Source organism: Symphodus melops (genome assembly GCF_947650265.1).
Source record: "Symphodus melops genome assembly, chromosome: 1".
In the NCBI taxonomy this organism is placed as follows: domain Eukaryota; kingdom Metazoa; phylum Chordata; class Actinopteri; order Labriformes; family Labridae; genus Symphodus; species Symphodus melops.
Window position 1 is genome coordinate 36,682,011 of NC_136691.1, and position 13,344 is coordinate 36,695,354.

General features: G+C 40.6%; 1 protein-coding gene across 1 annotated transcript in view; it reads right to left on the reverse strand.

Moving 5' to 3' along the window:
* The window catches only part of LOC306841594 (transmembrane protein 132C), a 152,748-nt gene that overhangs the window by 73,119 nt on the left and 66,285 nt on the right, over positions 1–13,344 (reverse strand). Inside the window, exon 3 of the mRNA XM_079371537.1 lies at positions 1,103–1,249. Coding sequence (XP_079227663.1) covers positions 1,103–1,249 — 147 coding nt within the window. The remainder of the gene's footprint in view (positions 1–1,102; positions 1,250–13,344) is intronic.

Sequence of the window (13,344 nt, forward strand, 5' to 3'; positions counted from 1 at the left end):
GCGGACTCTCTGGCTGCGATGTCCTCAACACACCACCCCCCATACATTTGGACATGCGCAGTAGCCGAGAACAAACATAAACAACAATGGCGGCGGATTCACTTGTGCTATGTGCTTCAACAGCTATTCACGTTGTATAGTCTCTTATAACAGAACCTTGATATGATACATTGTGTGTGTCGCCGCCGAAAAAGCATCGGATACTCGCGACAAATAGTTCAACCTTTACCCAAGCGCAGGGCGACCATACGCAGCATTTGGGTAAGATTTGGGAGAACTAGCCGCTAAAGAGGATGTTTTGTAGGAAGTGGTTTACTGCTGAGTGTCGCACGCGTCGTAAAGCTCCACTGCCCACTACTGGCCGGGCGTGAGAACTACATCGTTTTCACTCAGGCAAGACCTGCCGTGTAGACGGTCTGTACTTCGAATCCGAAGTGGTGTTGTTTCGATGCGTTTCTGCCACAGCGTCTCCGTGTAAACGGGGCCTAAATGACAAAGGCTAAGAATGAAGGCTCTCTGTATGTCTCTAGTCCCCTCTCTCTTTTGCTCCCTTAAACTCTTTGTTAATTTGAGCATCTTCCAGCTCATTGTTTTACTTTCCTAAACTTGAATGTTTTTTCGATTACTTCTTATCAGACTTCTATTTGCAGAAACAGCAGGTAGCTCTGCTAAACCAATTGTTTGCTTCTCACCATATACCATAATTGCAGGCAGACAATTAGCCGTGTTGTCCACCATTTCCAAGTTTGGGATCCATCGAGACATCCAGCCAGCCAGCAGAATAAACATTTAACTTGCAAGAGAACATAGTGGCTCATTAAGCAGCTGAAGAACCTCATAATTTAAGTGTTGGAGATCAAAAACAGAACTAAAATGCTGTCAGAAAAAATATTCTCTGTAAATTAAGTGTGAGGTGATGAAGGCCAGAGCCTTGTAGGTTCAACATCAATATTTTTGCTCTAACGGGAAGAAAGGAGCAGTCATTAACCACCTAAAAAAAGGGAACACTGTGGAAATGAAAATGATTTTCCAAAATCTGTCAACCAGGAATTGTATAAAAACAGTTATAACTTCAAAGTGAAGTTATGCATTATCAGCTGACCTTTGCTGGTCGTAGCCGGACTCCTTCCTGCGGCAGTGGAGAGTCACCACCCGGTGGCCTTCACTCCTCACATCCTGACTAACAATCCACTGAGTGGGGTTGCTGGGACGAGCACCAAGAAAGGTCACTCCTTCTTTCAACTTGACTCTGTGGAGAAAAGAAAAGTCATGTATGTAAATGAACGTTAAGGCTGAAGGATTCAAAGAAGATCCTCATTTCAGTGTGATATTGGATGCATCCAGCTGATCCATGCAGAGCAGCTGCCACCACACAGACAATGATTTTTTTCTCTTCTTTTTTTTTTGTTTCCTGTGTGTAATTTTGTCAGGCAGTACAATATCCAGATGGTACACTGCACTGTCTTGTCTTCAAAAGATGTCACAGCTGTTTTCTTTGTTTTGATCACACTGGTTTTGTTCCCCAAGAGGACAATTGACTGCTTTAAATACATTGTTGTTTTTGTATTTCACAGGCCAACCAAATAATCAAAACTTTGTGAACATCTGCACATTTAACATGCATTTTCCATATCATTGTCCTTTCTTAAAATAAAGAATATCAGAGTTAAGTCATCAAGAAGCAGCTCAGTCACTCTCTTACAGTTGGTCCTATGGTCAATATGCTGATAAAATGAGGCTACTCAAAAAGTGGGATGTTACTATCCCATTGTGCCTCTCTCCTTGCCTTTTTTACCTTCCCCGGTAATAGATTCATTTTATATCAGTCTGAAAATGACATTATGAAAAGGTTTCTCTGAATGCAGCTAAATTACAGCATCAATGTCCTTGGCTCAGTGGACTACAAAGGAGGAAAAATATCAATATAAAGACAACTGGAAATGAAAATGTCACACAAAGATAACATATCTGCTATACAATATGTGATCTGCAGAGAACATGTTGACATAAAATAAAAATACATTTATGTTCCACAACATTTTGAGAACATGTGTGATTTGGTCCGAAGGTGACAGCTAAATCCAAAGATAGAATAGAGGACTAAATTATAAAAGAGGGCCAAATCACTTTCCCCGTAAAATCCATACCAAGCTGGCAGATGAGACCAAAGATAGGACTCTGCTTTCATCTTGAATTTGTTGCTGCACTTAAACATGCACTATGCGATTGCTTGTCTGTATGCCAATGAATATATCTGCGTTCATCTGTCAAGCCTCTTCTGTGACGTGAAGGCTTATCATGTTGTGAGGGAGGTTATATGCGAAGACAAAATGTATAATATGACAGATGGATTGCTTCCCCTCTCTGTAGCAATGAAGATTAACATTTCACCTAAAGTATGTGTGTGTGTGTGTGTGTGTGTGTGTGTGTGTGTGTGTGTGTGCCTGCATGTGTTTGAGTGCGTGTGTACTTCACATGAGTATATGTGTGTGATGATATTTTTGTTTTTCCATCTTTCATGATGAGTTGATGCCTTTTTGCCAGCTGCTAACCCCCTCTGCTGTACATGCATGCAGGTAGACAGACATTTATAGCCAAAGAATCACATGTTTAGGAGTATGCTGTGATCCGACTACACAATATGCTTTGGCTTTTGACATGAGATTTGCGTAAATCTTGACAATTTAATCTTGGCATGACTTCCAAGTTGACCCCTTACCAGTTATTGCTTGCTGTTTTTGTACAACTCAGGTTAGCTATAAGGTTATACTGTTAGCCCAAAACAACAGCCAATACCAGGTTTATTAATGAAATCCAATTTTTAACCATTCATGACTTTCACACTGTGAATTTTGAGAAAATTGGTGGCAGTTGTAATTACTGACACTGGAGGACTTATCATTATCATTTCAAAAGGCAGAAAGAGAAAGAGGTCCTGTTAAGTTTATGCCCATCGGATTTCTTTGTGTTAACAAAAATGGAGAAGAAAGAAGAACGAGTGGTTTAAAAAGCGAAAAGCCTCTTTGCTTTGTTTTACATTGTGAACCTGCTCACCCTGATGGGGGATCCTTATGACAAGCTACTCACAAAACATAATCAAAATAAACAGTAATGAGCTTTAAATAATTGTCTAATCAGGCACATAACAAATACTTTGTCTAGTACAATTTCATGTAAAGAATATGTAGGTAAAAAGCCAATAAAAACCTGCTGTAGAAATGTAGTGAGTAAAATACACAGTATACACAGTATACACATTATAAATGTTCTTTTGATGCTCATTGGTCAATAGAAGTTGTTGATTTCTCAACAAGAACTTTTTGAAAGATCAAGACAGTTCATTCTGTCAACAGTAGCCTAATAGTTAAAGTTAACTTTAAGGCTAAACCGTTTACTTTTGCTTAAAAACAATGTTATTGATGCCTCCAATAATATCAGATATATCAGAAATATCCCAAACTATCTCAATAACTAGGATGGTCCTGATTGTTTAACAAGCTGGAAGGTAGTTTAATACTGGATCTTTAAAACTCTCATTCCAGACACTGAGTGAAATATCAAAACTGACAAAAATGATTCTATTCAGATTCTATTATAATAACCCAAAAGTCACTTTTGCAACCAAGACGAAGACAGGAATAAATGGCACTCAAGAGATAAGAGACGTAAACACATATTTTGTAAAAAAAAAAAAAAAAAAAGAATTCTGAAATTAAAATAAAACACTTCATCTTAGCCTGCTGCAAACCTGTGAACAAACACACAGCAGTGCATCACAAATTAAAAGCACTGAGTGTCTATCAAAGGGTGGATTTTTCCACCACTAAGTGGAAGATCCACTGTTAAAGGCCAGAGTGAAAGGAAGTGCTGAGGAGGAACTTACTGGCTGAGCACAAGACTGTAACACAAAGAGCTCATGCACAGTTCTCCTGGGGTCCCAGAGAGGTCTTGTATCTGGTTTTCTTAACGCTTCGGCGCTCAGGGTGTCTTTTCAGTGGTTTCCAGTGAGGCTTCAGAATGTTTTAAACACAGCCGAGTCTCAGAGGGGAACCAGTCATTACTCTACAGACCATATCCAGGATCACAGAGCAGGTGCTGCAGTATGCTTGAAGTGTCTTTTATTGACTTAATGGTCTAATCAGCCTTGTAACCAGCAAGTGTAACAGTCTCCTGCAGGTTAAAAACATTCACCTTCTACTAGGGACTTCTTTTTATTCGTGTTGTAATGAAATCCCTATGTCTTTAGATTAAATGGAAATGCTCATACAGGGAGTTAAGTCCTGCATACCAGTGTGCAGTAAAACTCTGATTTTAACAATATTTCTCTGAAAGGCCAAATGTATGCACATTAATTTAACCTGAGCACTGTGCTCTCAGTCACAGCAGATGACTGTTTAAGCTAAGTCTGGTTTTGCTTTAGTTTTCTGCCTGTTATAAGAAGTTTTTTCTCAGTTCCCTGAAACTTTTCTGAAAGATTCCAATCGTGTGCTCAAGATGGATTAATGCAGGGTCTCTGTAAATAAAGCAACGTCTATGGTCTAGACCTGCTCCTGTCTTGAGATAGCTTTTGTGGCATACATACAGATATTTATCGATTTAGTGTTCATTGTAAGTTGTTATAATATTTTAGTCCATTCCCAAGATATCCTAAACTGTCATACTGTTTTAAACTGTGACTCATGGCCCCAGGCATCCCAACGAGATACACGAGGAAGGCTTACTCTTCAGCATCTTGAGGGACATAGCAGGCCTTCAGATAAAATTAAGGTGATCCCATCTGCTCTAATATAAGACTCTCAGTTAAACAGATCCTGGCATTGTATAACAAAGACATAGTGAGTTCACTTTGGGTATCTGTGGGGGGGGGTCCCTAAACCTTATCTTAACCAAGTTTTAAACCAATAGAAAACAAACACGTGCCTCTATATGACAAACAAAGTTGGCATAATTTAGCATGTAGCTTGCCAAAAAAACGTGTACAATAAAGGCTCATGGGACTATCACTAGTGAGGCAGGTATCTTCTGATGAACAAAATGAGTTTCTGGAACGCCAATTATCCTGGGGGAGATGAATATCCGTACCAACACTGATACCAGTCCTTTGAGTTCTTGAGATTTTCTATGGATAAGTGAAAACTTTGTTTTTTTCAGTCGCACTATAGATAAAGTTTTTGTAGGCTACCTACAACAGTCTTAGATTTATCCAATGAAATAATTACCGGCTAACACTATCTTACAGCCTTTTATCCAAGAGCTGTTGAACTTTTTCAATATTTTGGATGCACAATATTAAACAGCTTTCTGACAAAATGACATTTGTGAACCTTGACTCAGAACCCCTCACCTAGCTGATCTCAAAACAGAATGAGTGATTTCTCTGTCAGAGTTCAGAGAGCAGTATCTTCTTTGCATATGTTTTGTAAACTTTTTTTGTGTAAATATTTAATATAACTTAACTGTTTCACTTTGTTTGTGTGGGATTTTTTTGGACACGTAGAGAGTCAAGTCAAGGGCATTAGCTTGGAGCTACATGGAGACTCAGTGTTCTGAATACCAAGTGTTACACAACCAGAGGGGAAGTAAAGACACAACAGCCCGCAAGGGAAGCAGGGACACAGTTTAAAAGGCAAGCGAGTTTAGCTGACAGTTCAAAGTTACTCGAGAACCAACTCCTCAAAACTGTCATCCATTACCTGAGAACCTGACGAGCTTCATCAGCCCTACAGTGAGTCTGAGACAAATTCAGAAGAGAAACGGGTGCAGGTTTGCCGAGGTAATCAGTGAGCACACTGGTCCATTCTGGATACTTATGCTATTTCATGTCATCATGACCACAGCTGTGATAAAAAGTGAAGAAAATCAAGCTGAACTGTAGTTCTACGACCTTTCTCTCTCTCTCGCAACTCTCTTTCTTCTTCTCCTCCTCCCTGGTTGTATGCTCAGACTCCTCAGGGGCCTTCTTAATAAATAGTGATGAGATAAGGAGGAGAGCTCCTTCTCAGTGGGGCAGTGAAAGGAATAAACATTTCTGTGGGAAATCCAATAAGGTGGAGTCTGGCCTATAATGGGAGTCCCCAGCCAGTGGTCTGTGTCCTGCGACCCAGGCTGCATTGCAGTTACCTCGGTGGCCTGCTTCCATCTGCTGCTCCTGCCTCATGTGCAGCACAGTTTGATGATCGACTCTGACTATTTCTCTCCTCTAAGGCCTTTATGCTCCCACAATCAGTGGCTCTCCAAGGAGGAATTTCCTGTTTTATTGTGCCATCCTGCCTTCATAAACAGTGAGCAGGGAATGCAGCAGCTCAGTGGGAAATGGTGAAAACAGAGAAGCTGCAGCGTGTGGGAATGGTAGAAAGGCAGCGGGAGAACAGTACTTTGTTATGCTTTGTGGTTTACAGCTAATGGAACAGTGTAAAGCATAAGTTCATCGGCAAGTCTGTTGCTTCATTGACCGTAACTGCTACAGAAACAGACACTGGAACAAACACACATAAAAACACACACAGACGAGCAAACAAAAAGAAAATCAAACGCCTCCACTCTAATATGAAAGCGAAACATCAAAAATGTTTTTTTTCACACATGGAAACTTTTGAAAAAGTCTTAAAAATTCAATAGAGGGTGACGGATTTTATTTATGTGTGTTTGTTTAAGTGTATCTTAGAGAACAAGGAACCAAGCCTTAATACATTGAGGTATTATTGGTGGGTTTCGCCCCAAAATCTGCCACTTAGCTGTTAGATTGTTGTTGTCTTGTTTTTTAATCTCCATGCTACCAATCCTGCTACAACTAGATTACACTGAAATTAAGTACAGGTTCCACTTTGAGCTGCTGCCCTTTGTTAAAAGGTTTAGAGTTTCCCGTTGTAGACTGAACTGGTTAACAAAATCATTTATTGTGTTTCTGAAAACTTTTAAATTGTAGCAAATAAAGCAGATAGGCACAAGACAAAATTTGTCTTTGCATTTTTACACTGTTAATTTAAGAGCCTTAAATTACACAACAGTGTTTTATTTGAATGTGAATGATGTTGAGTGTTGTACTTTTCATGGCTGTAGCATGGGTGAAGAGCCCAAGATAAATATCTCACCTTGTGGGAAAAATTAATGTAATCTTGAATCCACCATGCCCCCACATGGTCAAAGTCCCTTTTTTCTTGTTTAATATCTGATCATGTGTGTTGGTACTACATTTTCAAATGTTTATGGACAGACCACGTCTGATAAAGAGTTTTGTCATGGTGACAGAAAGGTATTTTCTGTATTTTCTTGAAACTATTTCTTGATATTTGTTGAAATTGCCTCCAGAGCGTCTAACCAGTGACACTACGCTCTGTTGTGTTTCAAATACGCTGCATATCTATTTTCAACAGCGAAAACTGCAAGTAAGCATCAAGCTAGACAGAATATAATAACTCGGACAGGAAGTCAGACCAGGACATGCACAGAGTGTTCGGTCAATTTAAAAATAAAACACAATACAGACTACTATCGCTTTATAACACGTCAAAACAGGCACCAACCGATGAACTAATCATCCTCAGAAAGACAAAGCAACATTGTGTTTATGCGGTGCTGACAGACCCCAGAGTGCACAGATGGGAATGGCGTTGACTGTAATTTGGTGCCAATGGTAGAAGTTGAAATGAGACAAAAAGCACACCTTGAATCTCGGTGTCAAAAATAATGTAAAAACAACAACAAAAACAGAACAAAACCAAACAGTGGCTGGATTGGCATTTACCACTGTGGTAGCTTAAAGCATTGCTGTGCTATGTCTGTCTCTGTCAGCTTTAAAGAACTGACAGAGACGGACATAGACTTACTGTTTTGTTTTGTTTTGTTTTCTCAAGAGAGATAATATTGACTGCAGGCATGGCATAAATATGAAGGAGTGAAGGTAGATTGAAAAGTAGAGGGAAGAGGTAGCAGGTTAGCCAAACAGCTAAGTGACTAAGTTTGTGTGTACACAGGTACAGAGCGTGACTTGGAGTCTGCAGATACTTAAACCTGTCAGACTGTAACAGATACTTCAATGCTATATGTTACAAGGGACTAAAAGAAAAAGCATACGGTTTAAATCTTAAAGTGCAAACAGGAGACAGCAGGGTAATTTTAATGTTATGCATGGACACAACACTTCTGAGTCCCTTTATGAAAACAGTGACATTAGCATGAGGCAGGCTGCATTAACTGTCAGCATGGTCAGGTAAACATAATATCCCCCCTCTATCAGCCTCACATCAGCCTTTTCTCTGGTTTATGAATTATTCAGTCACTGCCTCTTTTAAGCGACAAAGTGTCAACACGAATGATAAGAAAGTATTTAGGATTCCCCAGCCGTATCCATGTTGTATTAGCATTTATTACAGCGCATAGCTACATTTTAGCTTTCACTTGGTAACAAAGAGCTGTTTCACAAAGAACCACAACCTACTACAAGGGACTGTACGAGTTGACAGCTAAACCTGACCCTTGCTGAATGAATAACTTACTTTAATTTAGTTGAGTTAATTGAGCTATCTTAGCCTTTCTCGTTTTTAGTATTTATTGTGTTTTTATGCATTACTTGATGTGTTTCTAGTCCTGTTTTGGGTTGGGCTTGTTTATTGTAAGTTGCACAATGCAGTGTCGTACCCATGGCAAATTTCCCCCCGGGGACAATATAATGTTTCTAATCTAATCTAATAACAATGCAGTATCTGAGGGAAATCTGTGTCAATGGGGGAGCTGCTGACATACTCCACCTAGCAGCTATATCCCCCACATGCCAGGCAACACATTGCATTGGCTTTTCATTTCAGAATCACACAGCAGAGATTACAGAAGTACCCATTGTTATGCTGAGCGCCCATAAAAAAGAGGCGAAAGCATTTTGTATGGAGATCTGTTTGCCAATTACTCTATCGTTAGTGTAGACATGATGCGAAAGGAAGCATCAAAAATCCCATTTGAAGAATTCACATGATTGCTATCATGGAGCGCAGTTTGTGGTGTTCTCCCAGAATGTGTCCACCTAATTGGATTTTCACAACATTCAAGCGCACAGCGAGGAAGGGTAAAAGCAAGCAGGGGGGGAGAAAAACAGAAAGTCAATAACGCTTGGTTGTGAGATAGTTTAAGACTTGTAAAATATTTGCTTGACGTTTCATCGCACATTTCATCAGATAAAAGGGTTTTCAATCCACACACTAAAACTTCATCAAACAAATTTAAGAGTGTCTTTCTTTAGTTAGGCATCATGAATGTTAGTTTGAGGGTTAGTGAAAGAAGGTTAGTGCCTGCGAGTTGCAGTATCATCCCTTGTAGGAGGATATTAAAGTATGTTTGAGAGGAGCAGATTTAGAGGGAGCAGGTAGTGAGGGGTTCAACAAAGACTTCTGGAAAAGTGTGTATTTCCTGCACGGGGGCAGACAGGCAGCCGCAGGCTAATCTGCAGATGAATTTGTGTGTAGGTAAACACCATGTGTTTCATTTTGAGCAAAGCAGCAATCACCCTGAAAACATGCACAAGTAAGCATAGGTAATGTGGACACAAACGCACAATACATTAAAATGCAAAAAGGCATCCTGTAGTTCCACATGCATGTACGGCTCTCACATGTATGCACACACTCTCAAACAAACACACAGGCACTCTGAGGAGCAGGCCTCTGTTAAGCTGTGACGAAGAGATAATGTCACAGTGTTGCCTTTGGCAAGAGAGATTAACCCGCACACTTGTTTTTCTCTTTTTTTCTTGACTTTTTTTTTTGTTTTGCTTCTTTTCATTTCATTTCTTGTTTTGAGAAAAATAAATAGCTGTGCGCCCAGAGGAAAGGAAACTGTTGATAAATAAGCAACTATATATTAAAAGCCGTCTTTGCAGCCCACACACTAACCAAACTCTGTCTTTGGTTGCAGTACAGTAATGGTCAAATGGTGCATTATGAAAAGGAAAGATCCTGAATCCCTACGTTTTTATTATTATTATTATTTGATTCACACTCTTTCAAATGAATCTGCATTCACAAATCCCCCCATGGCAGTTGTCAAAAAAAATAACCTTCTTGTGTCTGTGCCGAATGAAAGATGTTATCCAGGAAATGCACATACAAAAGAGGTCTCCAGTTTTTGACCTCATCTCAAACATGTTGCCAAGTTATCTACACTGTTTCAGAGATACTAAACAAAAGGTTACCATTGTTTGATCATGTTGGTAGGCATCTTGTACATTACGGTCATGCATTCTGGCTGAGAAACTGTAAAACTGCTTCGCACTGTAAGTTGTAAACTCTTTACTGTAAATATATTAATTTATATTTTGAGCTATGTTTGCCTATATTGGATAAGACAGCTGATGAGAGACAGGAATTGTTAGGAGGAGAGAGAGTGCCATGACATGCAGCAAAAGGCCGTGGTCGGCTTCGAACCAGCGGATGCTGCGATGAGGCCTATGGGGCGGGAACATAACCTACTGTACAGGCTACACAGGCAGTGCCACATTGTCTGCAAAGTCTAACTGCAAACTGATAGTCTGTCATGATGATTTTGACAAAGGAGATGCATAACAGTTTCTTAGTGAGGAACTGAAATCCTTTGTTTTTTTATTATTTTGTCTTAAATGTAGCTTTTGGAAATCATCACAAGTTTCATGTGTTTTAGATGTCTCGATGTAAATGACTCGATGAATTAGTGAGATAGAGAAAGTGAGGCAAAGCAGTACCAAAACAACAGTATGTAGTCATGATTATGAAATAGATGCTTTGTACAAACAATGGCACTGTTGAGGACAAAAGTTTTGAAAATAGCTTTCTCAGTCTTGGATTTTGGCCTGGACTTTCATCGTTCAACTCTTGCAGAGTTATGTTTAAATTCTCCCCATGTTTCGTAAATATGTCAGGGATTTTTCACAAGCGGTATACAAGTGAAATATTAATACAGCATGTGTCCATCAACAGGCTGAATGGTGGGTGTGGAGTTGATGATTTCTTTCTGACAAACGGAGGCACATTGATGCGATGACTGCCGTGGTGTCACGCAGCCCTGACAGGGCGGCTGCAAAGCGAAGCGGGTCCTTCAGGGATAACACTCAGTATTCAGCATGGTGTTGCCTTCTTAACCTTCCCCCTGAGCCAGGGGTTATTTACACCAGCCACTACAGCTTCCTGTCTTCCTTAACACATCCCCTCCTATCAGGCCCCGCCCCCTAATGTCTCCTCTTCCCGAGGGGGGGGGGGACGGGAGTCCGTAAAAGATAAGCTTTGTGTCGTGGTAAAGGCAACTGACACCGCTTCAACAACATGAGGATTTAGCCTGCAAACAGAGAACTAATGCCCTGCACGTGCCACGAATCTCTGATGCACACCCGCACCCATCTGCTCATGTAGACAAGAGTGAATGGCACACAATTGCACACGCATAGATATGCTTCACAGGGTGACACAAACAGAACAGAGGAACCCTGGAGCTCACACAGAGGCAGGCTCAGGCACACAAACACAAACAGTGAGGTAATAAACAGCCTGCCGCAGCAAACGGCTCCCGGCATGGCTTACTCTAATGCTCACAAAATTGCTTTTAATTGGTGGAGGGGAATAAATCAATGCAAACCATGTTCAGAGGTTGGGGAGAGGAAAGAGGGGCAATAAAAGGAAGAAGGGTTGTGTGCGTCATCAGAGCAGAATGCTCTGGAAATAAAAATTATATCAGTTTGTTATTGACCATTTTTCTGCAGCGTAACAAACGTTACAGTGAATTGCATCTTTTGATAGAGCTAGTGGACTGTGGTACGAGCAGACTGCAGGACCATATCTTCACTCAGTGAGTCAGTAAGCTTGATAAGTAGAGGAGAATCCACAGAGAGGCGAGAGTGCCTCCAGGCGCCAAGAAACTCCGGCACCCCTCGCCCACAGCTGCTTTGATGAGAATTAGCTGTCAGTGTATGGCACTCATCTGATCGACACAGCTTCATCCGCTGCGCACTGACCTTAACGGAGAGAGCAGGGGGGGAGGACGGCCGCCCACCTTGTGCACAGATCAACACACTGAGAGATAAAACAATAAGAACCTCAGATGCACAACGAGATGACACAGCAGAGGGTTTGACTTCTCACAGGAAACAAGGAGCAGGAGGCCTGCGGTGTATGAAAGGATGTAGGTATGTGTATGTGTTGCATTCAAGTGTGAGACTGTGCTCGAGGGAGATAAAAGCAGGAGCGGCAATGCTTTCCTGGAGAACACCATGAATAGATTATAATCTCCTGCATGTCACCGTCTCGTTACTACCAAATGCCCAGAAAATGAAAATTGCTCCCTCTCCTTTCAGTTACTCTGGAGGAGTTGATATGCCTTAAAATATTCAATTTGCAGACTCGCCAGGTGAAATCCATTAAAGCCAGCCAGTAATGTCGATTGAATTAGGAGCTGCTTGGGATAAAGCATGGATTCCCCACTCCTTCAGCTCTGAGTGGCTCTGCTGGCACCCTGTTTGTAACCACAAGGCAAATGGGATTAGAGGGAGACATGGCCCGCTAATGTAACGACACAACTTTTCAAATCATGCAAAACCACAAAGAGCCACTTATGGCCTGATAGAGCATACACACACATACGCACAGAGAGAGAGAGCACTGAAGGGCATTAAAGATTCAATATGTATCTACAAAACTGGGTCCTAAATTGCAAAAAACTGTACCAACATTACTTTGAGAACAAAGAGAGTCAAGGTCATTATCGTCATCAAGCAGTTAAACATGTGAACACACAACAGTAGGCTCTGTGATGATAACCGCTCTCTGAACCCTTTAGCAATCGTCTATTGTTAATAAAGCCCTCTGGAGGTGAAGAGCAGATGAAGGTTTTCCAATCCCAAGTCTTTCTTTTTGGTGTGTTTACTGAATGACAACGAGAGAATTTAGTTGAGTGCAAATAATATCTTCCATGAGCTTGTTAGCTGCGATGATGTTTACTCGTAACTACAGATTAATAAAAAAAGGCCAGGTCATCATCAGATAATAGTTAATTCATTTTGAGAACCACTGGGAGCCCATTGATGTGCATGACTGATTCAACTTGCTCTACACGTTCTGCATTAATCCTATTTGCTGTTTTGACTCTTATCTCAATCCTCATAGCATCAGTTTGCTATATTTTACATAATGCAAGGGATTTCCCGGTAAATGGTTGTAGAGTGTGGTTTTCATACACATTTGAACTTCATCCTGCTATAACAGTGTTTAAATAACAAAATGTCACTCTGTTTTTGCTGCTCAAAACTCATCTACCAAATATTTATCCAGACTTGTTTTGGCAGTTTGATTTTAAATTTGCAGGTATGTTTGCTTTGTGACTGCCCTCTGATCT